The 24,774-nt window shown below is 44.6% G+C and overlaps 1 protein-coding gene across 1 annotated transcript in view; it reads left to right on the plus strand.

Annotated features, from left to right (window-relative positions):
- Positions 1-24,006, plus strand: part of LOC308164244 (F-box DNA helicase 1-like) — a 30,976-nt gene extending 6,970 nt beyond the window's left edge. The window contains exons 10-22 of the mRNA XM_080538383.1: positions 256-424; positions 753-972; positions 1,229-1,319; positions 2,408-2,494; positions 5,944-6,080; positions 9,087-9,183; positions 9,879-10,042; positions 12,140-12,215; positions 17,522-17,722; positions 18,365-18,493; positions 22,745-22,854; positions 23,261-23,395; positions 23,712-24,006. Of these exons, the coding sequence (XP_080394509.1) occupies positions 256-424; positions 753-972; positions 1,229-1,319; positions 2,408-2,494; positions 5,944-6,080; positions 9,087-9,183; positions 9,879-10,042; positions 12,140-12,215; positions 17,522-17,722; positions 18,365-18,493; positions 22,745-22,854; positions 23,261-23,395; positions 23,712-23,879 (1,784 nt within the window). The 3' untranslated portion in view covers positions 23,880-24,006. The remainder of the gene's footprint in view (positions 1-255; positions 425-752; positions 973-1,228; positions 1,320-2,407; positions 2,495-5,943; positions 6,081-9,086; positions 9,184-9,878; positions 10,043-12,139; positions 12,216-17,521; positions 17,723-18,364; positions 18,494-22,744; positions 22,855-23,260; positions 23,396-23,711) is intronic.
- The last annotated feature ends 768 nt before the right edge of the window (positions 24,007-24,774 follow it).

A 24,774-nucleotide genomic window follows, 5' to 3' on the forward strand; every position in this document is an offset into this window, starting at 1 on the left:
CACTATCCTGGCCGATACAGTGTGAGAGATTGCAGTGTAAAAGGACACATTTGCAGTCACATTTAGCCATTTAGTGACATGCAACACATTTGGGGCGGGAGTGTCTGGCAACGAGACGAGTTCATTCAGGACTAGGCCTACATGATTTGTTCTAGGATTTTCTATCAATAAGTGATCATGATAATCGCAGAAGACACACACACACACACACACACACACACACAAAGTGGTAAAAGTCAGTGCTGTGTGTTCCAGGCACTGGGAAGACCACCACACTGGTGAGGTATGCCCAGCAGAGGCCACACCTCCGTTTCCTGTACGTGGCCTTCAACAAGTCGGTTGCCATGGCGGCGCAGCGGTTGTTTCCCTCCAACGTAGACTGCCGGACGGTTCACTCCATGGCCTTTGCAGCCGTTGGCAAGAAGTCAGTCTGGCGTTTTATCAGAAGTCAAGCACTCATGTGTCTGTGTTTGTGCCTCACAGTTGAATTACTGTTCATTACTATTGCCAAAAAGTCAATCTGTTCTTGTGAAGTCTTTGAGAGTCTCAGAGTCTCTACTCGCTGTTGTTTACATACCAGTCAATTGTTTATGAACCGCACTACCAAATAGTCTGGCCTTTTGGTTTTCCTCTTTGTCTGCGTTGTGGTAAAAAAACTGTACAAACCCCTCTCTCTCACCATTAAAGCGGTTGTTCTCGGGTCACTCGGTTCCCACGGTGGCGATGACCGCGGTCTTCTCTTCTTCTCCCAGGTATCAGGAGAAGAAGAAGCTGTCGTTCAACGTGAAGCCCTTCTCGGTGGCCTGGGTCCTGCCCAAGGGGCGCGGCGGCTTCGTCAACGCCAAGGTGGTCACCCAGACCCTCACCGCCTACATGGCCTCGGCCGACACGCACATCACCCCGGAGCACGTCCCCGCGAGGTACAAGAACACGAAAGGGAACATGCAGATAACCAGCGAGGAACAGAAGAGGGTACGCACGACACACCTACTACAGGACACAGCACTCGAACCCAACGCCACCCCACAGCTTTTTTTTCACACACCTGACTTCTACTACACAAACACCACAAACACCTTCCGTCCCTACAAACTCCCACACACGCAGACATAGAAGCACACGCAAACAACACACTTCTTAATTAGTACATCGTACAAACCCAAAGAACATCACTACCATATCATTTCCTCTAAAAGAAAACACACCAAAAAAACTTGCGTTTTTGCAGTTGTTTGTGAATGACGCCCAGGAGATCTGGGACAGAATGGTGGACTTGGGACACAGGAGCAGAGATTCAGGATACCACATGTGCGCTGACGGTAGGACTTTACGGACTTGACCCTACATCCAAATCATTCAATACGTAGAAGATGTTCATATTTCAATTCCATTCGCAAATCTCAAGTCAGTATCGGTGTCTTATTGAGCTCCTCCCTCTTTCCCTAACTCAGGGCTCGACAGTGCGACTGTTTTGGTCGCATTTGCGAGTTAATATATTTCTGTGCGACTATTGAAATACATTCAATCGCACCAGTGCGACTAAAAGACTAAAATGCTGAACTACTGTCATGCGCAGTCAAACGTATGTGTATAAGCGATGAGGGAATGAAAACAGTGAACAGAAAGTTCGAGTCCTATATGCGCTTAAAATGCGCTCGTAGCGCTGTGTTTTGTTAGCCGCTAGCAGCGTTTGCTTCCGGTTTCATTACAAAGAGGTTAACCCTATATGTGCCTGACGTCTAACATTCAAATGACTCTAACTTCATCTTTTTTCGTATTTCAATGTATGACACATCATTTGAAAGCTTATGATCCGTAGTTCCAATCCACAACACGTCACATTTGAAAGTGTTTATGTATTTTTTTTACATTTGAAAGTGTTTTTTGTTTATATATATTTAGAATATACCAGTCATATTCTGGAATGTGTCTAAATGTTAAAGTTCCATAAGTATAAGCAAAATAAAGTAACAGTTTGTAAATAAATAGTAGCATTATTTTATTTTTTAAAACACGAACCGTGAACCGTGACCCAAAAACCGAGGTTCATACCGAACCGTGGGCCAACTGAAATTAATATTCTTACTTCCCCTTTACATTGTGTGAGTCTCCATTTTTATTACGTCCAAGAGCCGGTTATGATCATTTTGATATGTTATGATTATGATAATTTGTTGTCGTTGTTGACGAAAATTGCGCAATTTTCATTGTGCTACTGAAATTCTTGGTGTGCTACTAAATTTTTCAACATGGTAGCACAGTGCTACCTGGGAAAAAGGTAAGCGTCAAGCCCTGCCTAACTCACCTCTCTACCTCTTTCCTTTCCTCACCCCCCCCCTCCCTCCCTCCCTCTCTCCCTCCCTCCATCCCTCTCTCCCTCCCTCCCTCCCTCCCTCTCTCCCTCCAGGCTATCTGAAGCTGTGGCAGCTAGAGAGGCCGTGTCTGGACAAGTATGATGCTATCTTTATTGACGAGGCCCAAGACTGCACGCCAGGTACACCTGAAGGCTGTGGATGGATGGAAGCTTACAACCAGACCTCTGGGCCCTATTCCACTATGCGAGATTATCTTCTAATCAGCGATAATATTCTAATCGGCGATAATTTCATTTTGCGTTCGGTTCCATCAATGTGGCTCAAATAATTCGCTGCTTGGTTGCTATGCAACCAATCCTTCTGAGTAATTCTGGTCGCGAGCAGGTTTAGAGGTTGGTTTAGGTAATACGTGCGTCAAAATTGTCTCACAGGCGGAAACTATATCCCGAAGGACAGTTCCGTCAAGTGTCTTTTAGGAAATATTAGTTCCCACTTTTTACGAGATAGATAATTTGATATTTTGAAAGTGTGATCGATCGATAGATAGATAGTTTGATTGTGCGATAGATAACTTGATATTTTGAAAGTGTGATAGATAGATAGATAGATAGATACAGTAGATCAGGGGTGCTCACACTTTTTGGAACCAAGATCTACTTTTCAAGTAGCCAGTCTGCCAAGATCTACCAGTCTAGTTTCAACATCGCAAACGTACATGCACGTACTACAAACACACACACACACACACACACACACACACACACACACACAGTTCCCAGCCTGCATAGTAAACTCACAATACACTTTCCCTCTCTCTGTCACACAGCCACAGGAGAAGACCATTACAAACCCTCCCTCTTTGCTATTCTTGCTCACACACATTCACACACACACACACACACACACACACACACACACACACACACGCACACACACACACACACACACACACACACACACATTTGCCAGTCTGCATAGGGAGCCATAGCACAAACCCTCCCTCTCTCTCCCCCTCTCTCTCCCTCTCTCTCTCTCACTCTCTCTCTCACTCTCTCTCTCACTCTCTTACACACACACACACACACACACACACACACTTTCTCTCACTCACACACTGACAGCCAGTCTGCAGTACCATAGCCAACAAACAGAAAAGTAAACCAGATACAAAACAGGTAGTTCCCTAGTTTGAAAGGAGGAAATAAATGCATTTCTCTACCTTAGTGGGAGACCTGGCACTGGGAGGAGGCAGCTAGTTTCTGGTAGTCAGGGCTGTAGGAGCTGGTTGCAAGGTGTCATCAGCCACTGTGGATCTGTCATCGAAAAGGCAATCTGCAGCCTCGAGAAACGTTTTTCACAATTTCGCCGTCTTTGAATGACTTCTTGTGTTTAACAAGAACGTGACTGACGCGATAAGAAGCTATCGTTGCAGCTGTACGTTTTCGCTCTTTTGCCACATTTCCCTTCTTCGAAATAGCCATCGTAGATTTGCTGATCAGACAGACGCATTTCCAATATCACATCGTGTAAAAAAGTCCTCCTCCCATTCTGGATGGAAGTTATACGTTATTGGTTTCTTACTTGGTCCAGCTTCCCCACTCATTTGTATAGCCTTTATTTAGTATTATATAGTAAATAGTAGAAATTGGAAGGCTAACTAGGTAATTAGTCTCGCCGGTATTTTGTATTTTGTAGTTGGTGCGGTTGACTGCGCATGCGTGGTGAACCGCGTGTTAGGTGTAGGTGAAAAGATCAGATCGCAGACTGGCTTACCTGTACGTCAATCAAGTGGCAAAAGCCATAGTGAGGATGGATGATAGGCGAACTTTTTTCTTTTGGATTTTGTTCAATGCCATGCGATCTACCCATACTACCTTTGCGATCGACCAGTCGATCGCGATCGACGTATTGGGCACCCCTGCAGTAGATAGATCGATAGATAAATAAAAAAAAGTGTAACAAAAATAAATAATAAAAAATAGGTATGTCTATCAACTTGCATTGCCGACATCACAGCGGTGTGGCTGGCGCAGTGGTTAAGGCAGCCAGCTAGAGTTCTGAATGTTGCGTGTTCGAGACTTGATTTAATTGAATGTTTTTTGTTTTTTATTTTTTACATTTTTTACATTTTTTACATTTAACCTTCATGCAAATCCATTTACAATATATATCTGTCTAAGTGAATCATCTATCCATCAGTAATCATAAGAAACAAATAATCTATGCCAAATCCAGGGTCGAGTTAGAAGAACATAATTTACTACTCAGAAAGGCTTCAAACACCATTGTAATCGTGTCAGTTCTTGTAAATTAGCCTGCACCATCATTTTATAGCCTACATACTTTTTTAGATGAGATTTTAGATTAGATTCAGACAACGAAATGCAGTAAAAAGTGTGTCAGAAGAAGGATTTGAACCACCGTCTTAAAATGACGAATAAATACTATGGCAGCGGTCGATACCACTATGCCATTGTGACGATATGACGGTTTGTAGCCTGCTGCTGATATCACCACAGTAGTAAATATTCATTTATTAAAATATGAACATATAACAATAACTGGGGCTAGTATGACCTACGCATTTAATCGGTCAGCAATTTCTTGCCAAACCATTTCCCTCGCCTTGTTAATTGCGGCAGTATTGCACTATTTTACATCTTATTTTTCCGTCTTCATAAAGATCAATAAGTCGGAATGCTGCGCAAAAGTAGGACCCCGGCAGAGTGGAGTATCTTCATTTCGACAGTTTGACTCTTCTGGGCTCTTTATGTCTGCGTGCACGCACCCATATGGAGGATTTCTAAGCCTGTGTTCTGTGAACACTCATGACACAAGCCTGATCCTCGTTTGAGGAATCACCTGAGGCTTGAATTCCAATCCCGAGTTGCCTGATCGCCTGATTTATTTTTATCGCTGATATACTAATCAACGTTAGTGGAACAGCCCCCTGGTGTCAGACAGACCTCTGGTGTCAGACAGACAACCAGACCTCTGGTGTCAGACAGACGCTCCACAGTGAATATGGGTCACGCTCATTCATATTCACCAGCTAGAGTGTCCGCCTTGAGATTGGGAGCTTGTGAGTTCGTGAGTTCGATCCCCGGCCGAGTCATACCAAAGACTATAAAAATGGTACCCGATGCCTCCCTGCTTGGCTCTCAGCATTAAGGGTTGGATTGGAGGGGGTAAGACCCTGAGACATACCAGCGTTATGTCCAGGGGGTGTACTTGTACATCAAGCCGCCTCACGCTATGGAAACAGGAGATAGGGCCGTTAGGCTCGAGAACCATCGGTTCTCAAGGCTACTTACTTACTTGACTTTATTATTGTTATTATTATTATTGTTATTATTATAATTATTATTCTTATTATTATTAACCATTCATAACTTGGCCCAGTTGTGCAGTAGAGAGACTAGGGCTGTCCTTGACAGGTACACACAAGGCCGAGCTCAGACCTGCTCTGTCTAGTCAGCAGAGCCAACAACTCTCTTCTCTCTCTCTCTCTCTCTCTCTCTCTCTCTCTCTCTCTCTCTCTCTCTCCCCCCCCCTCTCTCTTCTCTCTCGCCTCTCTCTCTCTCTCTCTCTCTCTCTCTCTCTCTCTCTCTCTCTCTCTCTCTCTCAGCCATCATGGACATCATGTTGTCTCAGTGTTGTGGGAAGATCCTGGTTGGAGACCCTCACCAGCAGATCTACACCTTCAGGGGAGCGGTCAACGCTCTTCATCTAGTGGCACACACACACCTCTACGACCTCACCCAGGTACACACACACACACACACACACACCTCTACTACCTCACCCAGGTACACTACACACACACACACACACACACACACCTCTACTACCTCACCCAGGTACACACACACACACACACACACACACACCTCTACTACCTCACCCAGGTACACACACACACACACACACACCTCTACTACCTCACCCAGATACACACACACACACACACACACCTCTACTACCTCACCCAGGTACACACACACACCTCTACTACCTCACCCAGGTACACACACACACACACCTCTACTACCTCACCCAGGTACACACACACACACACACACACACACACACACACAGACACACACACCTCTACTACCTCACCCAGGTACACACACACACACACACCTCTACTACCTCACCCAGGTACACACACACACACACACACACACACCTCTACTACCTCACCCAGGTACACACACACACACACACACACACACACACCTCTACTACCTCACCCAGGTACACACACACACACACACACACACACCTCTACTACCTCACCCAGGTACACACACACACACACACACACACACACACACACACACCTCTACTACCTCACCCAGGTACACACACACACACACACACACACACACACACCTCTACTACGTCACCCAGGTACACACACACACACACACACACACACACCTCTACTACCTCACCCAGGTACACACACACACATACACACACCTCTACTACCTCACCCAGGTATACACACACACACACCTCTATTACCTCACCCAGGTACACACACACACACACACACACACCTCTACTACCTCACCCAGGTACACACACACACATACACACACACACACACACCTCTACTACCTCACCCAGGTACACACACACACACACCTCTATTACCTCACCCAGGTACACACACACACACACACACCTCTACTACCTCACCCAGGTACACACACACACATACACACACACACACACACCTCTACTACCTCACCCAGGTACACACACACACACCTCTACTCAGGCATGATAATCGCTCACCTTTTGTCGAAATTAGCCGTTTTGAATCCAAAATAGGTGACTTCCTTGAATCATATAGATCCGATGAGGTTTTTTTTTTTTGGGGGGGGGGGGAGCGGTCTCGTATCCTTCTCACCTTTTTCACCCCGACCTGTTTTAATGCCTGCTACTACCTCACCCAGGTACACACACACACACACACACACACCTCTACTACCTCACCCAGGTACACACACACACACACACCTCTACTACCACACCCAGGTACACACGCACACACACACACACACACACACACCTCTACTACCTCACCCAGGTACACACACACACACACACACACACCTCTACTACCTCACCCAGGTACACACACACACACACACACCTATACTACCTCACCCAGGTACACACACACACACACCTCTACTACCTCACCCAGGTACACACACACACACACACACACACACACTTCTACTACCTCACCCAGGTACACACACGCACACACACACACACACACTTCTACTACCTCACCCAGGTACACACACACACACACACACACACACCAGGGTTTCCGTTAGAAAAAATTGGCGCCGGTCAACGTGTCCGGGAAGATTTCAATTTACCGGACAAACGTGAGATATTCCGGTCATCATATTAAAATATAATATAACTTTTTGTCGCGGTGATTACTGTTGTGTAGCCTATATATGCCGTTTGATGTCTATTTCTCATCCGATACGATTAGATGCGAGCTATATAATAATATAGGCTTTCATGATTCGCATGCGCGCTATGCCATATGTCCAGCGCTGAACGCGCGCCACACTGGGAACTGAACAGACTGCATCGATCAATGAACGGACTCCACATTACGTTAACTGAAGTCTGTTAAATTGTTTGGGATTAATGTGAGTTTTCTATTTTCTCTTTCCAGTTTTACCCTTTTTTATCAATAAAACAACGTTATTTCTATAACCAGGTCTCGCTGGTTGGGAAGGCATTTAGTTTAACTGCCTGTCAAATCATACTTAATCGGACTCGGGAGTATGACAATGAGGAGAACATAACTGTTTATTGAGAAACAATTGATAGGTAGGCTGGGATACGTATATAAAGAAATACCACAATGTCTAGATTTATAACATTTTATTGAAAAGTGCAACATTCTCATATTCGTTGCTCCTCTCGTGAATCCGTTATTCCTCCCCGATGTTTTGCACGGTGAGCAGAACATTTTTCCTTCCCCATCTAAACGCAGCCAGGGGAAATTTTCTTTCCATTCAACTCGGAACCCTCGAGACTTTTTGGCTGGAGGAGCCACTACGGCGTCAGCCGCCTCCATCTCTTTAGAGTCAGACTTCTCCTCAGACTCATTGTAGCTTGGTAGTAATTGTTAAGCTTACGTCTTGCCATGTTTACCTCTCGCTCGCTATGGTGCACTTTGAGCTGCAACGTTTGCAGGTTAAAAGCGCTAGCCTATACAAATAAAAGTTATTATTATTATTATGGTGGCCCGCTACGCAGGGTTGCCAGATGGGCCGGGTTATCGCCGAATGGGCTACTGGGTTTAGCGGTAATAGACTGGTTAGGCTGTAAATGGTCAATCCCATCTGGCAACCCTGCCGCTAGGCAGGCTATTACCGCTGTTTCGCGGAGTCATCATGATGCCGGCGTCAAATCATATAATAATAAAAGAAATATATAGCCTATATATTCGTCTTTTTTAATATAGAAGGAATCAGAATGTGACAATTAAACTTTAGCGAATTGTATTCAAATTGTGCTTAGAGGGAATTATTTTCACCGGACATTATGACCGAAGAGGTTTAAATTTGTCGGACAGATTTTACCGGACAAAGACCGGTAATTACCGGTTAACGGAAACCCAGACACACACACACACATGCCTGAACTGTCATATCCAGGTTGTTCAAGTCGTGTCACTACTCAGGCTGTGTGTGTGTGTGTGTGTGTGTGTCTCCTCAGAGCTTTCGTTTCGGTGCTGATATCGCCTACATCGGAGCCACCATTCTCCACGTGTGTAAGAAAGAGAAGAAGATCCTTGTGGGAGGGAAGCAGGAGGGTGAGTAAGCACTGAGGAAACACTTCCATACGTGACCATGTTCCCCTCCTCCCCCTCTGTGTGTGTGTGTGTGTGTGTGTGTGTGTGTGTGTGTGTGTGTGTGTGTGTGTGAACATCTCACAACTGGGCTACAAATGTCATCTTTTAGTTTTCATGTTTGGCAGCCTGGGTCATGTTCACCAGCTGGTGGTTAGGGGCCTTCAGATGGGCCACATCTCCAAGAGAAAGGCTAAACAGTTAGCAGGGTATTGCTCCATATCTGCTATTATCAGTAGCCGCTCAATATGGAGACGGCGTTGCTTTTTGTACCCTTAGAGTAGATACTGTTTTACAGTAATGCTGTTGTATCTGTTAACCCACCTCTGTGTTAATATTGCGATGGTTGCTGTACAGTCACAAACGTAAATGAATGACTCCCAATGAACTGATTGCACTGATAGTGTTTATGTCCTTAATGCGCTTTGTATTTATGTGGACATAAATTAAGCATTTCAAATGTGTGTGTGTGTGTGTGTGTGTGTGTGTGTGTGTGTGTGTGTGTGTGTGTGTCTGTGTGTGTCTGTCTGTGTCTGTGTCTGTGTCTGTGTCTGTGTGTCTGTGTCTGTGTCTGTGTCTGTGTGTCTGTGTCTGTGTCTGTGTCTGTGTCTGTGTCTGTGTCTGTGTCTGTGTCTGTGTCTGTGTGTGTGTGTTTACAGGCAGTGTGCGAGGTACTACTGGGGACACACTGGACATCCTGAAGTCTGGGCTGAGTCCAGAGCAGGGGAAGATAGCCATCCTGGCGCGCAGCAACGCCACTGTGTTTGATGAAGCTGTGAGACTCATCACTGCCAATCCCCACTGTAGACTGCACATCGTAGGGGTCAGTGTCTTAAATGCGCTACACTCACACACACACACACACACACACACACACACACACACACACACACACACACAAACAACCCCTCAGCTGTGACTATTCAGAATAAAGCACCAGTGATAATAACAGTTCCTTAACAACATGGTGAATTGGAGAATTGTGAAAGAAAACAATGCCGTTAATACGTATTGTAAATTGTAGTGATTTCTGCCCTGCACTCAGAAACATAGTTCTCAAAACGACCACTGTTGTCACGGTAACGTGATAAACAAGTCTTTGTCATTCAAGTGTTGGCACGTGGACATTACCGCAACGTATGGTGAATAAACCAGGTTTGGAACACCTCTCGGCCAATCACAATGGACCTATCGCTAAAGCGGGGTACACACATAAGGATTTTCTGCGATTTCAGCGATTTTCGGATGGCTGAAAACAACAGAAAACGCCCGGTTATCAGATGGCTCTTAACATTTCCCTATAACAAAATCCTGGGGTGTGAAGTGTGTTAAGAGTCAATTCACTTCAATTGTGCAATCAACTCTCCCGGCAACCTGCTCGGAAAATGGGCGTGGCCGGCAATCGTAAATGTGAAATGTGTTCAATAATTACGAGCAGAAATCCTAGGGTTGCCAGATTGTTTGGTGGAATTAGCGGTTTTAGACTGTGGTTAGGGTGGAAAATTTCATTCCCATCTGGCAACCCTGCTCGCCAATCAAGAAGCGAGCTGACTTCTTCTTTTCGTTATTCGGCACTTTATTTGCCCTGTCGCACATGGTTGTCTCGTACAGGTCAGTCAGGGTACTACGTTAGATAATAATAACTTTATTTGTATAGCGCTTTTCCTGCAAACGTTGCGGCTCAAAGTGCTTTAATCATTATATAATCTTAATTTAATTATTTTGTCATTTAAAGGCAATATTAAAAGGATGGGTTCACGCGAGATTTCTGGCTTGGGGAACGAGACTCTAGTCCGGAATCTGTCGTTCCCCACGCCCATTTTCCGAGCAGGTTGAGAGTTGATTGAGAGTTGAGAGTTGATTGCACAATTGAAGAGAATTGACTCTTAACACACCTCACACCACAGGATTTTGTTATAGGAAAATGTTAAGATCCATCTGACAATCGGGCGTTTTCTCTCGTTTTCTGTCGTTTTCAGACATCCAAAAATCGTGCCAAAACCGGCCAAAAAATCCTTATGTGTGTACCCCGCATTAGCCACGGCCCCTTTGAAAACTCGGACAAACAAACAACGCTTCACTGACAGTGACTGACTGACCGACCGTGACTGAATGACATTCAATGACTTACAATGGCGGGAGTTGGCAAATTTCTGATTTCTGATTTACCACAGCAAGTAATAGACATGTTTTTCTTTTTACTTTTCACCATCAGATATTAGCGAGTTGGACAATTTCTATTTTGGGGCGTGGCTTAGCGATAGGTCCATTCTTGTTCTGAACAAACCGTTGTATATGACAAACACAGGCCAGGTGGAAAATCTTGAAGGTTATCTTGAAGGTTAGCTACTCTGAAAGGATAATTCCTTGTCTATCAACAGTTCTACCTTGTTTTACGTCAGATCTGGCCTTGCCCTGATTGGCTCTACTCATGAGAGGGATCAAAACTCAACCATAATAATCATAACAGCTGACTTGTAAGAGTTTCAATGAACGGTACCTCCAAATATGACCATACTTACAGACGACCATCTCAATTGCGACATTTGTTTCGTTGAGACATTCCATCAAATATCTACTACCTTGAATAAATAGTGCCTCGAATGAATAGGCGTACCTCGTTAACATCGGTTTTGTACCATCGACCCTTTTGACCTTTGAAGGGTCTCATCAGACTTAACACAGAGCTAATTGATTTTAGAACTCACCTGCAAGATGACTTAACGCCTATATGAGGAGCCAGAGCAAACTCTACCACCGTTTTCCATCACAAGCAACGTTAACCATGAACGTAGAAATGTGTCTTTCTTTATTTAGCCTTTATTGCATTCAATGGCTGCTGGGAATAAAAACTAAATATATATTGTAATCTTAAGTGTATCTATGACCTTGTTTTCCTGCCCCTTCACTTCCACGTCAGGGGGTTGAGAACTTTGGCCTGCAGAAGATTCTGGACATTTGGCGTCTGAGGCAGCCAGAAAACAGCCGGGGGGAAGGTAAGAGTACACACGCGCGCACGCACACACACACACACACACACACACAGAAACACACACACGCGCACACACACACACACACACACACACACACACACACACACACACACACACACACACATTTTAAATGCTTTATTTATGTCCACATACATGTACAATTCTAAAGGACATAAATATTAACAGTGCATTTTGATATCATGGAAACAATCTGTTACAGTAATGCTGAGCCAACAACCAGTTCTGCCACACACAGGATGTTATGATACCAGTGGGTTGACAGATACAGTATCAGTACTGTACAACAGACAGTATCCAGCTCATGGGTACAGGAAGCACCGCCTTCTCCATATTGAGCGGCTACCAATAACAGCGGATACTGAGCAATATTTTGCTAACTGTTTGGCCCTTCTCTTAGGTAGACCAGCCATTTGAAGGCCTCTAACAACATACTTATGAACACTCTCACACACACACAGACACACACACACACACACACACACACACAGACACAGACACAGACACAGACACAGACACACACACACAGACACAGACACACACACTCACACACACGGTTAGCCTGGGAGACATTCTCTTGTAGTTGGGTTCTGGGGGGAGAGATACCCACAGTTAAGTCATGGGATCACAATGTTGGGAAACTGGATTTGGAGCAAGGCCATACTATGAAATGGGAGGTAACGGAGGCTTCCTCTCATAAGAACTCTGCCCTGTTCTCTGTATCTGACTGACTCTGGAGAAACTCCTAGAGACACACTGTTGTACTCCTGCAAGCTTGTATTACAACGTATTATTTTTCATTGTTAGGGTTAGGGTTTGTGTGTGTGTGTGTGTGTGTGTGTGTGTGTGTGTGTGTGTGTGTGTGTGTGTATGTGTGTGTGTGAGTGGGTGTGAGTGTGAGTGAGTGTGTGTGTGAGTGGGTGTGAGTGTGAGTGAGTGTGTGTGTGTGTGTGTGTATGTGTGTGTGTGAGTGGGTGTGAGTGTGAGTGTGAGTGAGTGTGTGTGTGAGTGTGTCCTATGTGCATGTATGTGTAGATGTGCTACTGTTATAATTGATTTACATTATGATGAGATATTCATCATGTCTCAAAATCATATTGTATCTTATCTTACTTACCATCTTATCTTATCTTAGTACTACCTCTACTATACTACTTTTTCAAAACATATCAATAATAATTCAACACATAAGTTCAGTCCATTCAAAGTGGAGGAGGGGTCAAGCTGTCAATCAGAGGGTGAGGGACCCAAGTCTCAGACACAGGAAGTCCATTTCCTCAGCCAAATCTGGAACCCCGGAAACGACTTCCTGTTTCTGCCTTTTCCTTGGAGGCTCCACCACCACCACCTCCTCCTCCTCTTCCTCCTCCATAAGTCTGGCCTTCCTCTTCTTCAGCAATGCTACTGAACAAATGATGGCCTCTCTATCTCTCTGGTGGTCACTCAAAGCCCTGGACATCATTCCCAGGGCTTAAAGTACTCCGGCACAGTGCCGGATTTCCGGCGCGGGAGAATAAAAAATAAAAAAAATAAAAAATGCAATTGCGGCGACGTGGTGGCGGGGGCGCTGTTTCACAAATAACTTAGCTTTCGGGTTTGCTAGCGAAACAGCTGATAGTTGATGTTGACTGCTCAAGGAGAATACATATTTGAAAGTACAGAATGCCTGAGAGCCTTATATTGCATTATATTACATTATATTTTGAATGGCCATCTGGTGCCTGAATATAGTTTTTTCCTTTACATATATAATGACATTTCCACCATAAATTGATGGCGAAAGGGCACAAATTGGTGCATATCAATTCACCAGAATGCAAGAAATTAAGTGTTTGATGCTCGTTTAAGGACCCCCAGACAGCCCTGCTTCATGGGTCCCCCCCGATGTCAAACACCACTGGTACCACCTCCGCCTCATTTTGAGCCAGGAAAAACCCTGAGTAGTGACGGGGAAGCCTTATGTGACGTGGTGCCAAGAAGGAGAATATAAGTGATAGTGGCTTAATAAGTAATCAGTTTGTTCTTTTAAAGACATGTATATATTTTATTCTGTATTGTTATAGTGATAGTGGCTTAATAAGTGATGCAATCAGTTTGGCCTTTTAAAGACATCTATTTTTATTTATTTTTTATTAAGTATAAAACAGTATTATGAATGAATGAATGGTCTTTATTGTCATTACAGTTTTTTCCAATTGCTAAAACACAAAAGCCAATTCTCTAAACCAAATGACCAGTTCTCTAAACACATTTAATAAAACTAGCTCCCATTTGCCAAAACCATAAACACATTTCACATGAAGACACAATTCACAAAACACAATCCTCCTTTTCTCATAAATCTAAACGTCAAAATGTCAAATTCTCAAATTAAAGCTTGTGATGCAAAATGCTTGCCACAGTCAGCAACATTTTAACACAATGAACACACCTGGCTTCATTCATTAAACATAACGACTCAAAATGTAAGACACTTGTTGCAAATGATTGTGGTGTGTGTGTGTGTGTGTGTGTGGTATAGTTCCATAAATAAATAAAAAAACATCACACCCTGAACATTGTTTTCAGTGAGTATTGTTGTGTGTAATGGATCCTCTGTAGTGTTTGCATTGAGTTGTGATACAGTACAGTATTGTACATGTTACGGTACATGTGGGAATACGGTAACATTTTTCAAACCTTTATTTACGTAAAACTCGATAGGACAACAGTGCAACAACTTCGCGGCTGAACTTTAGTAAAATTTCGGACATCATATGCCATTTAAAGGGGGGAAATAGATATCTAAAAATGCATGACTATCATGCAAAATCAGCCTTACTGTAATGTAAAATATGTAATGTTAGATATAACGTTAGACAGGGAGCGCAGATTTATTTTTATGCATGACTATCATACATGTGGGAAAACTAGGGTTAGGGTTAGGTGCTAGGGTTACAGTAAGGTTAGGGTTAGGATTAGGGGTAGGGTTTGAGTTTGAGTTTTGAAGAGAGAAGGTGTGGTTTTGCTTATGTAGCTTTAGAAAAGTGTGTTGTGTTTAGAGTTTTGGGAAAATGGAGGAAAGTTTTGTGAAATGTGTTTTAGCAATTGAGAACAACTGTAATACAGTACAGGTACCATACAACGAAATTTAGGAGGGGGGGCTCCCCTGGTGCTTGGAAAAAGACTAAAAACACGAGGGCCAAGGGTAAAATAAAAAAGGGAAAAGAGCTGGTTTACATAAATAAAGGCTATGTACACTATCTACTATACTACTATACTATACAATAAAACACTGTGCTGTACTCTATGCTATGCTATAAATATCCTAACTTTTCCTATATCTGAACCTTATGTACACAAGGGTTGTCATATTGCACATAGTATTGTTGCACATTCATTTAAAGTATTAATGCATTTTAACATTGAGACATATATTTTGTATTGACTATAAAATAGTATTAATGCATTTAAACAGTGAGACAAGAAGCTGTCTTCTGTACCCGCTCTCCCAATATCTCAAACTGTGACCCCCCCCCCAAGAAAAAGTTTCAGGCACAGGATATTTTCCCACTTTAAGCCCTGCATTCCCTTGTCGATGTGGACCAGACGACCCTTATCCTGCTCAGACAGGTTCTGGTCGTTCATGATCTGGTAGCAGTGGTGCTGGAGCACGGTCATGTTGTGTCTGAACCGCTGCTCCCAGTTCAGCCAGGTGTCCCAGGGTGGGAGACCAGGGGCGGCTGCCTGCACAGGTGTGTGAGGCTGAGGAGAGGGAGGCTGTAGAAGAAGTCATGATACATTTCTGAATAATTCTTGTTACAATGTAATTTCTTCACAAATGATGCAGTTTTACAAATACTTAGAGAGTTGTAGAGAGTTTTGGGGGTGAGAGAGAGGTACTCACTGGAGATGTGAGCCGAGGCTTGGTTGCACACCTGCCTCCCTCCCCTGCAGCAGAGAGCACCTGGAGTGTGGCAGAACGGTCAACTTGTTGAGTATGGACGCTCATTTTTGAAAAATGTGGAATTTTAGCTTGTTGAAATAAGTCACAGGTCTAGTCTTGGGGTTGTTGCCACCAAAACTGAATTCCATTCAACATTGCTGGCTATCAACCAAACATTCTAATCTCAAACATTCTGCTGAAGTTGCTAGGATTGATTGTGACATCAACATATTCAAAAGTAATTGCATCTTTATAATTCTTAGTTTCTATGGCAATGAGTAAAATGTGTATATTTTCAAATCATATTTTGCGCTCAGCAACCAAACATTCTAAATTCAGAGATTCTTAATGATTGTGATGGCATCAAATCTACTGTGTGTGTGTGTGTGTGTGTGTGTGTGTGTGTGTGTGTCTGTCTGTGTGTCTGTGGGTGTACGTGTGTATGTCAGGGTATCCGCGGTGTGTTGAAAAGTATTAAAAGTTGATAAATCAATTTTGGGAAAATCAAGACCTGTAATAAGTATTAAAAAGTCTTATGAGGTCTTATGAGGTCTTGAATTTTGTTGGTATTTTTCTGAATTAGACTCTGTCCAAAGAGTTTGAGTCCTATTTTTTTTTGTAAAAGTTCGTGAATGTATTAGTTTTATTAAAAAACAAAGATAAACCGGAAATTCTGTTGTATGATAGTGGTCTAGTCTATTGCAAACTAAAACTGTTAAGTTAAAGGTGTCACTGATGTAAACGGTTACAGCTTGAAGTGGCGGTGAGGTCTGGAAGAATATTGACACGGTCTTTAAAAAGTCTTAGAAAGGTATTGAAATTAACCTCAAGATTCCTGTATATACCCTGTATTAGATTTGTGTGTGTCTTCATTCACAGACTTTGGGAGTTTGATACCCAACCAAATTTATTAGGGAGAAAGGAGTATTCCTCCACGGGCCGTAATAAAAGCCTAAAACCTTCTCTCTCCCCTGGCCTAAAACCTTCTCTCTCCCCTGACCTAAAACCTCCTCTCTCCCCTGGCCTAAAACCTTCTCTCTCCCCTGGCCTAAAACCTTCTCTCTCTCCTGGCCTAAAACCTTCTCTCTCCCTGGCCTAAAACCTTCTCTCTCCCAAGGCCTAAAACCTTCTCTCTCCCAAGGCCTAAAACATTCTCTCTCCCAAGGCCTAAAACCTTCTCTCTCCCAAGGCCTAAAACCTTCTCTCTCCCAAGGCCTAAAACCTTCTCTTCTTGGGAGATTCAAGACCTTGGTGCTCGCCTACCGGGTGGCAAAGGGAACAGACCCTATCTACTTGCATAAAGGTGTCTGCTAAATGTAAAACATGTTCATGTTTATCTCCCCCTCCCATCCCCCCTGTGGTGCAGGAATAATTCAGGACAGCTTCATCCGGAACTTTGCCAGGAGTACAACGCTGGGGGGTTACCAGGGGCTGAAGCAGTACGCCACCAACACAGAGGACCGCGAGCTGGAGGTCAAACTGGCCATCGTGGAGAAGTACAACAGCCGCATCCCCGAACTGGTGCAGCGCATCTGCGGCTGCACCGAGAGCCACCCTCACAACGCAGGTACACACACACACACACACACACACACATACACACACGTTTAAACGACATAGACATAAAACACCACAATGGTACAGAAGGCTTAGCTACAGATGGGTCAGTGATATAATAATAATAATAATAATAATAATAATAATAATAATAATAATAATACATTAGACTTATATAGCGCTTTTCTACAGTAGACACTCAAAGACGCTTTACAAACTGAAAAGATCGAGTAGTAATAATAAAAAGACACAAAAAAGAAATGAAAGAAAGTAGTCTTATACATTTTTGTATTACTAAATCAAAATCTAAGTGTCTTTGTAGGACAATCTACTCTGTATACTGCAATTATAGATTTCGGGCGGAGAAGCAGCGAACAAGCAACGCCAGTGTCCTCTCTCGACAGGCATAAAAAATACAAATAAAAAGTGATCATGAAGTAAACATCAATCACTATGACCCCTGCTTCCTTCAAACAAACTCTTCAGTTCCACCTGAGTTCAAAAGACGGAGGTACAAATACACTGTGATTACTGTACACACACACGACTGTTTCCATGCGTGTTCAGGTTTGAGAGTCTCTCTCTCTCTCTCTCTCTCTCTTTCTCTCTCTCTCTCTCTCTCTCTCTCTCTCTCTCTCTCTCTCTCTCTCAGATTTCATCCTGGGGACGGTCCACAAAGCCAAGGGGTTGGAGTTTGACACGGTGGTGGTCACCGACGACTTCGCCAAAGTGTTTTGGCGAAGCGACTTCGCGACTTCAGCGACTTCGCTAGTGTTCAGAGGTGTGTGTGTGTGTGTGTGTGTGTGTCTCTTGTAAAGGCTCATTCATGGAGAATGACAAAATGTTCTTCCTCTCTCCACTTCATCAGATCCAGATGTTGTACATAACATCTGTACATAACATCTGTTTACATAACATCTGGTTACATTGCGCCAAACGCGGATGGTAGCTTAGCATTGGCGCGGCTATATGACGTCATCAGTGGTGAACAAAGCGCGGACCCACAGGCAGTCCATATAATCGCCGGAGACTTTAATCATGCTGACCTGAAGGTAGTACTACCGAAGTTCTATCAGCATGTTAAATGTGCAACAAGAGGAGAAAAAACACTGGATAAGGTATACACCAACATCAAGCTTGCTTACAAGGCTAGACCGCTAGCTCATCTAGGCATGTCTGACCATGTGTCAATCCTCCTGATCCCAGCCTACACTACCATGAGGAAAAGTGCTCCCATCACCACTAAGACTGTCAGAACCTGGCCAGCAGGGTCCGCTCCACTGCAGATCTGCCTCAATGACACCTCATGGCAGGAATATGAGCATGAGGACCTGGAACAGTTCACGTCGTCGGTTCTGAACCACATAGTGAACTGCACCAACTCAGTCACCGTGGACAAACGGGTCCGGGTCTACCCCAACACGAAGCCATGGATGACTGGGAAGGTCCAAAAACTGATCAATGAGAGGGACAACGCCTTCGCAGGGAAGGGCACACTGCTGTACAGCACCACCAGGGCTAACCTAAAGCGCGGCATCCGGGAGGCCAAGGCAGACCACAGAGAGAAGATTGAGGAATGCTTCCTGAGCAACGACTCCAGGCGGGTGTGGCAGGGGGTTCAGCACATGACAAACTTCAGAGCCTTCCTTCTACGCCCGGTTCGACGAGGGGCGAACGGAGGTAACCACAACACAAACACCACTCTCTCCAGCTCTCAGCAGCCTCACCCTCACAGAGCATGAAGTGAGACGCGTGCTGAAGGCGGTGGACCCCAGGAAAGCCTCAGGGCCGGATGGCGTCCTGGGACGGGTGCTGAGGGAATGCGCCGACCAGCTGGCCGGGGTTTTCACCAACATCTTCAACCAGTCCCTGTCCCAGGCCACCATCCCACCCTGCCTGAAAACCTCAACTATCATCCCAGTCCCGAAGAAAAGCACGGTGAGCTGCCTAAACGACTACCGCCCGGTGGCACTCACACCAATCATCATGAAGTGCTTCGAGAAACTAGTCCGGGCCCACATAGTCACATGCCTCCCGCCCAACCTGGATCCTTACCAGTTCGCCTACAGAGCCCACAGGTCCACAGAGGACGCCATCGCGACGACTCTCCACTCCACTCTATCCCACCTGGAGAGGGGAAACAGCTACGCGAGACTGCTCTTTGTGGACTTCAGCTCTGCCTTCAACACCATCCTTCCAGACAGGCTAGTGACCAAACTACTAGACCTGGGACTATCACACTCTATATGTGCATGGATCAAGGACTTCCTGTCCGACCGCCCCCAGAGGGTGCGGGTGGGCTCCCACACCTCCACAGCCCTCAGACTCAGCACTGGGTCCCCCCAGGGCTGCGTGCTAAGCCCCATCCTCTACAACCTCTACACCTACGACTTCACCCCCGTCCACCCCAGCAACTCCATCGTAAAGTTTGCAGACGCATCTCGGGGTGGGACGCATCTCGGGGGGGGACGAGGCGGCGTACAGGGATGAGGTAGAGCAGCTGAGCAAGCTGTGCAAGGTTAACAACCTGCTGCTGAACCAGTCAAAGACCCAGGAAATCATCGTGGACTTCAGGAGGAAAAAATCTGAGGTCCAGCCCCTGCTCATCGACGGAGGGAGCGTGGAGAGAGTCTCAACCCTCCGATTCCTGGGGGTGCACATACAGGATGACCTGTCCTGGAAGAACAACACAGCAGCCATCATCAAGAAGGCACAACAGCGGCTCTTCTTCCTGAGAGTCCTCAGGAAGGACCACACCAGACAGGAGATACTGGTGGCCTTCTTCCGCTGCGCAGTGGAGGGCATCCTCACCTACTGCATCTGCAACTGGTTCTCCAGCTGCACAGCCGCAGAGAGAAATGCGCTACAGAGAGTCGTGAGAACGGCCCAGAAGATCACCGGCGCCCCCCTCCCCTCTCTGGAAGAGCTGTACAACACACGCTGCCTCAGGAAGGCCTCCAAGATCTCCAGAGACCCATCCCACCCTGGGTACGAACACTTTGCCCGGCTGCCCTCGAACAGGCGGTACAGGACCATGTTCGCAAGGACAAACAGACTGAAGCTCAGTAGGGCTGCCACAAACGATTATTTTCATAGTCGACTAGTCACCGATTATTTTAACGATTAGTCGACTAATCGGATAATACATTACAGCTTATCGCACAATTACTCAATCGCTCTTATTTAGCTATCATCTTCTAAATCAGCTTCTAAATTTAGCTTGAAGTTGTTAGTTGTTGTTGTAGGCATGTGCTAACTAAAAATAAAGACAATTAAAATGATTGTTCACTCAAAAATAGATATTTTAATGAACTTTGCAGATTTATTTCTGGCATCACTTGCATGTAATGTAAAGAGTAGTAGAGAGTGCAAACTGCTCAGTAAAATGAGGTAGGCTAGGCACTAGGCAACCAAAAGAATACAAAAACAAAAATAAATACTTGTACAGAGTACAAAAGTTTTGCTTTCCATAGTAGAACGCGCCTTCTTAGCACTGTAACGTTAAGACAATATTTTTAGCTATTTGATAAGTATCGCTTTGATGACAACGTTACAGCACATAACGTAAAATAATGTAAGAAGGCTTTTAACGTAACGATATCGTTAGCCAATAACAAGCTAACTAGCTTACCGAGACGAGCCATCGTCTTCCTCGTCATCTGCCACAACGTGCTTCCTTTTGAGATGCTCGAGCATCATAGACGTGCTGCCATGATAAGCGAGTTCAGCTTTGCAAATTGTATTTTTTACATTCTTTTTTTCAACGTTGTGGTTGAAATGCCCCCACACTTTAGACGTACGAGGACGGGAAGACATTTCTCTCTGTTTGTTTTTCCGGGGATGTCACGTGTGCCCCGGATGACCGACACTGCGCATGTACATCAAAGACACTGGGAGACGCTAGCCAGTGGCAGCTTCAGGGAATTAAAAAATAAAAAATAAAAAATAATCTTATTTCAGCTCCAAAAATACATGCGACGACGTCGATTACCAAATATGTCGGCGACAATTTTGGTAATCGACGTCGTCGTGACTAGTCGACTAATCGTGGCAGCCCTAAAGCTCAGCTTCTACCCCAGGGCCATCCAGGCCCTGAACACAGCAAAGACCTAGGTTCTGGGCCCTGGACAGTCTGGACGGATTGATGGCAGCTGCTGGATTGAAAAAAAAAAACAGGTGTAGTGCTGAGGCACAAATGTGTACATTTCAAGCCTGCAAACTGTGACACTTTAAATGAATGTGCAATAACACTATGTGCAATATGACAACCCTAGGGTACATAAGGTTGCAGAGAAATAGGAAATGTTAGAATAGGTATAGCATAGCATAGAGTACAGCACAGTGTTTTATCTGTACAGTATAGTATAGTGGATAGTGTACATAGCCTTTATTTATGTAAACCAGCTCCTTTCCCTTCTTGTTTTTTTAGTTTTTTTTTTCTTTCCTAGCACCAGGGGAGCCACCCCTCCCAAATTTTGTTGTTTGGTACCTGTACTATAGCAATGACAATAAAGACCATTCATGTTGCTCTCTCTGCTCCATCACCATGTATGGACATAGAGAATCACCATGTATGGACATAGAGAATCACCATGTATGGACATGGAGGTTCTGAGAAGAAAAAACACACTGTTTTCATCGTTCTTCTTCTTTTGTTATTCATTAGTTTTTCAACCCGTGTGTGTGTGTGTGGAGCTCTCAGAGAGAAGATTTAGTGTGTCTGTGTGTGTGCATATGTTTTTTTTTCTGTGTGTGTGTGCATATTTTTCTCAGTTTTTCTCTTTGTGTGTGTGAGTGTCTCTGTGTGTGCACGAGTGTTCCTCAGAGGAGCAGATCAGCCAATCGGAGCGCAACGATAATCGTTTGTGTGATTTCGGAATTCATATTTTGGTGTGGCTTTTGGTTTGGCTCATAGGGATTTGCATCTATGGAATCTATTAGACAGTTCTGATTCTAATACAGAGAATTGGAGTCAGGCCTGTCACTGTGCTGTTGACCTCACCTCACCCCCCCCCTCCTCTCCCCTCCACAGCTGATGATGTCCCAGAGGACGAATGGAATCTGCTGTATGTGGCGGTGACGCGGGCCAAGAGCTCTCTGATCATCACCAAGTCCATCACCAACCTGCTCACACTGGCTGGGGTGAGCACTGCTCCCATACATACAACTGATCTATCTATCTATCTATCTATCTATCTATCTAACTATCTAACTATCTATCTATCTATCTATCTATCTATCACTGCCCCTCCATATCTCCCCACAACACACTCTTGCTTCATAACCCCCCCCCCCCCTTCTCTCTCTCTCTCTCTCTCTCTCTCTCTCTCTCTCTCTCTCTCTCTCTCTGTTCTCACCATCTCTGACACCTACTCAGGTGGTTTGGAAACAGGATGTCGAGTGTGGTCATGAGTTCTCAGAACGACTCTCGGCTGGTTTCCGTCAAATCAGTTTTAAGGTCAAAAACAGAAACAGATGATCTCTGCTTCAGAGACGATTAACGCCCTGTCACTCTGTCCCTCTGTCCCTCCCCACCCCCCCACGTCAGGAGTACTTCCTGAGGTCAGAGTTGACCGATGCCCTGCTGACGGAAGGCCAGCCGCCCCTCTGCTCCGTGCGGGAGTGTAAGAACTCCATCATGGCCGACTCGGCCATCGCCATGCGCAAGCTGCCCATCCGATACGTAAGTGGGCCTCCCGTCTGCCACAACAGAACAATGGCTGATTATTGGATGTATGTATGTTTTTCCTTTTGTCCATGTAGCATTCCTTACTTTCTCCTTACTCACAGACACACACGCACGTGAGTAGATGGGCCATATCACGCGTTTTGGCGGCAATGGTTATAAAACAAGATTTACCTGTCACATACGGCATGTGCCTCCGTACGTGTGTACGTGCGTGCGTGTGTATTACTCCCTCTGATATCCCTCCCACTCATAGCCATGCTGAATGTCTCTCTCTCTCTCTCTCTCTCTCTCTCTCTCTCTGTCTCTCTAGATGGAGAGTGCAGACTCTGGGGGTCCAGTGTGTGAGAGCTGTGTGTGGCAGCGCATTGGCCCCACCGCATGTCTTCTGGCCCCACCAGAGAAGCTCCAGACTTTGCCCCAAACACAGGAGCGCCTGGAACTGCCCATCCACTATGCCATCATCTATGCTATCTTTTAGGAGTGCCTTGATATCTATGCCAACTAGGCTATCTTTTAGGAGTGCCTTGACCCACCCTTCTAAACCCTGTCAGTCAGACTGATCAACCGTGCTGATTGGATGTTGGGATATAAATGAAATCATTCTTATACTGTATGTGCAATATGTATGTTTAAAAAAAATAAAAATACTGTGAACTTTTATTGTGAACAAAGTGTGTGTGTGTGTATGCAGGCCTGTAACAAATGTTCAAAAAGACATTTATTTATTTTTACGTTTTTTACATGTTTTTTATTGACAGATACAGTAGAGATTTAGACAGGAATGATGGGTGAGAGAGAGAGAGGAGGGATGACATGCAGGATATGTCCCCAGCCAGAATCGAACCGGAGACCCTGCGGTTTCATGGTCAACGCTTAACCTGCTACGCCACCTAAGCGCCCCTAAAAATAAATGTTATGATAATAAAGAGGCATGGTTTACAGACATGGTTTACAGACATAGTTTACAGACATGGTTTATAAACATGGTGTACAGACATGGTTTATAAACATGGTCTACAGACATGGTTTATAAACATGGTTTATAAACATGGTTTACAGACATGGTTTATAAACATGGTTTACAGACATGGTTTACAGACATGGTTTACAGACATGGTTTATAGACATGGTTTATAGACATGGTTTATAAACATGGTTTACAGACATGGTTTACAGACATGGTTTATAAACATGGTTTACAGACATGGTTTACAGACATGGTTTATAAACATGGTTTACAGACATGGTTTATAAACATGGTTTACAGACATGGTTTATAAACATGGTTTACAGACATGGTTTACAGACATGGTTTACAGACATGGTTTATAAACATGGTTTATAAACATGGTTTACAGACATGGTTTACAGAC

This window comes from Nansenia antarctica, assembly GCF_963989245.1.
Source record: "Nansenia antarctica genome assembly, chromosome: 8".
NCBI classification, from domain to species: domain Eukaryota; kingdom Metazoa; phylum Chordata; class Actinopteri; order Argentiniformes; family Microstomatidae; genus Nansenia; species Nansenia antarctica.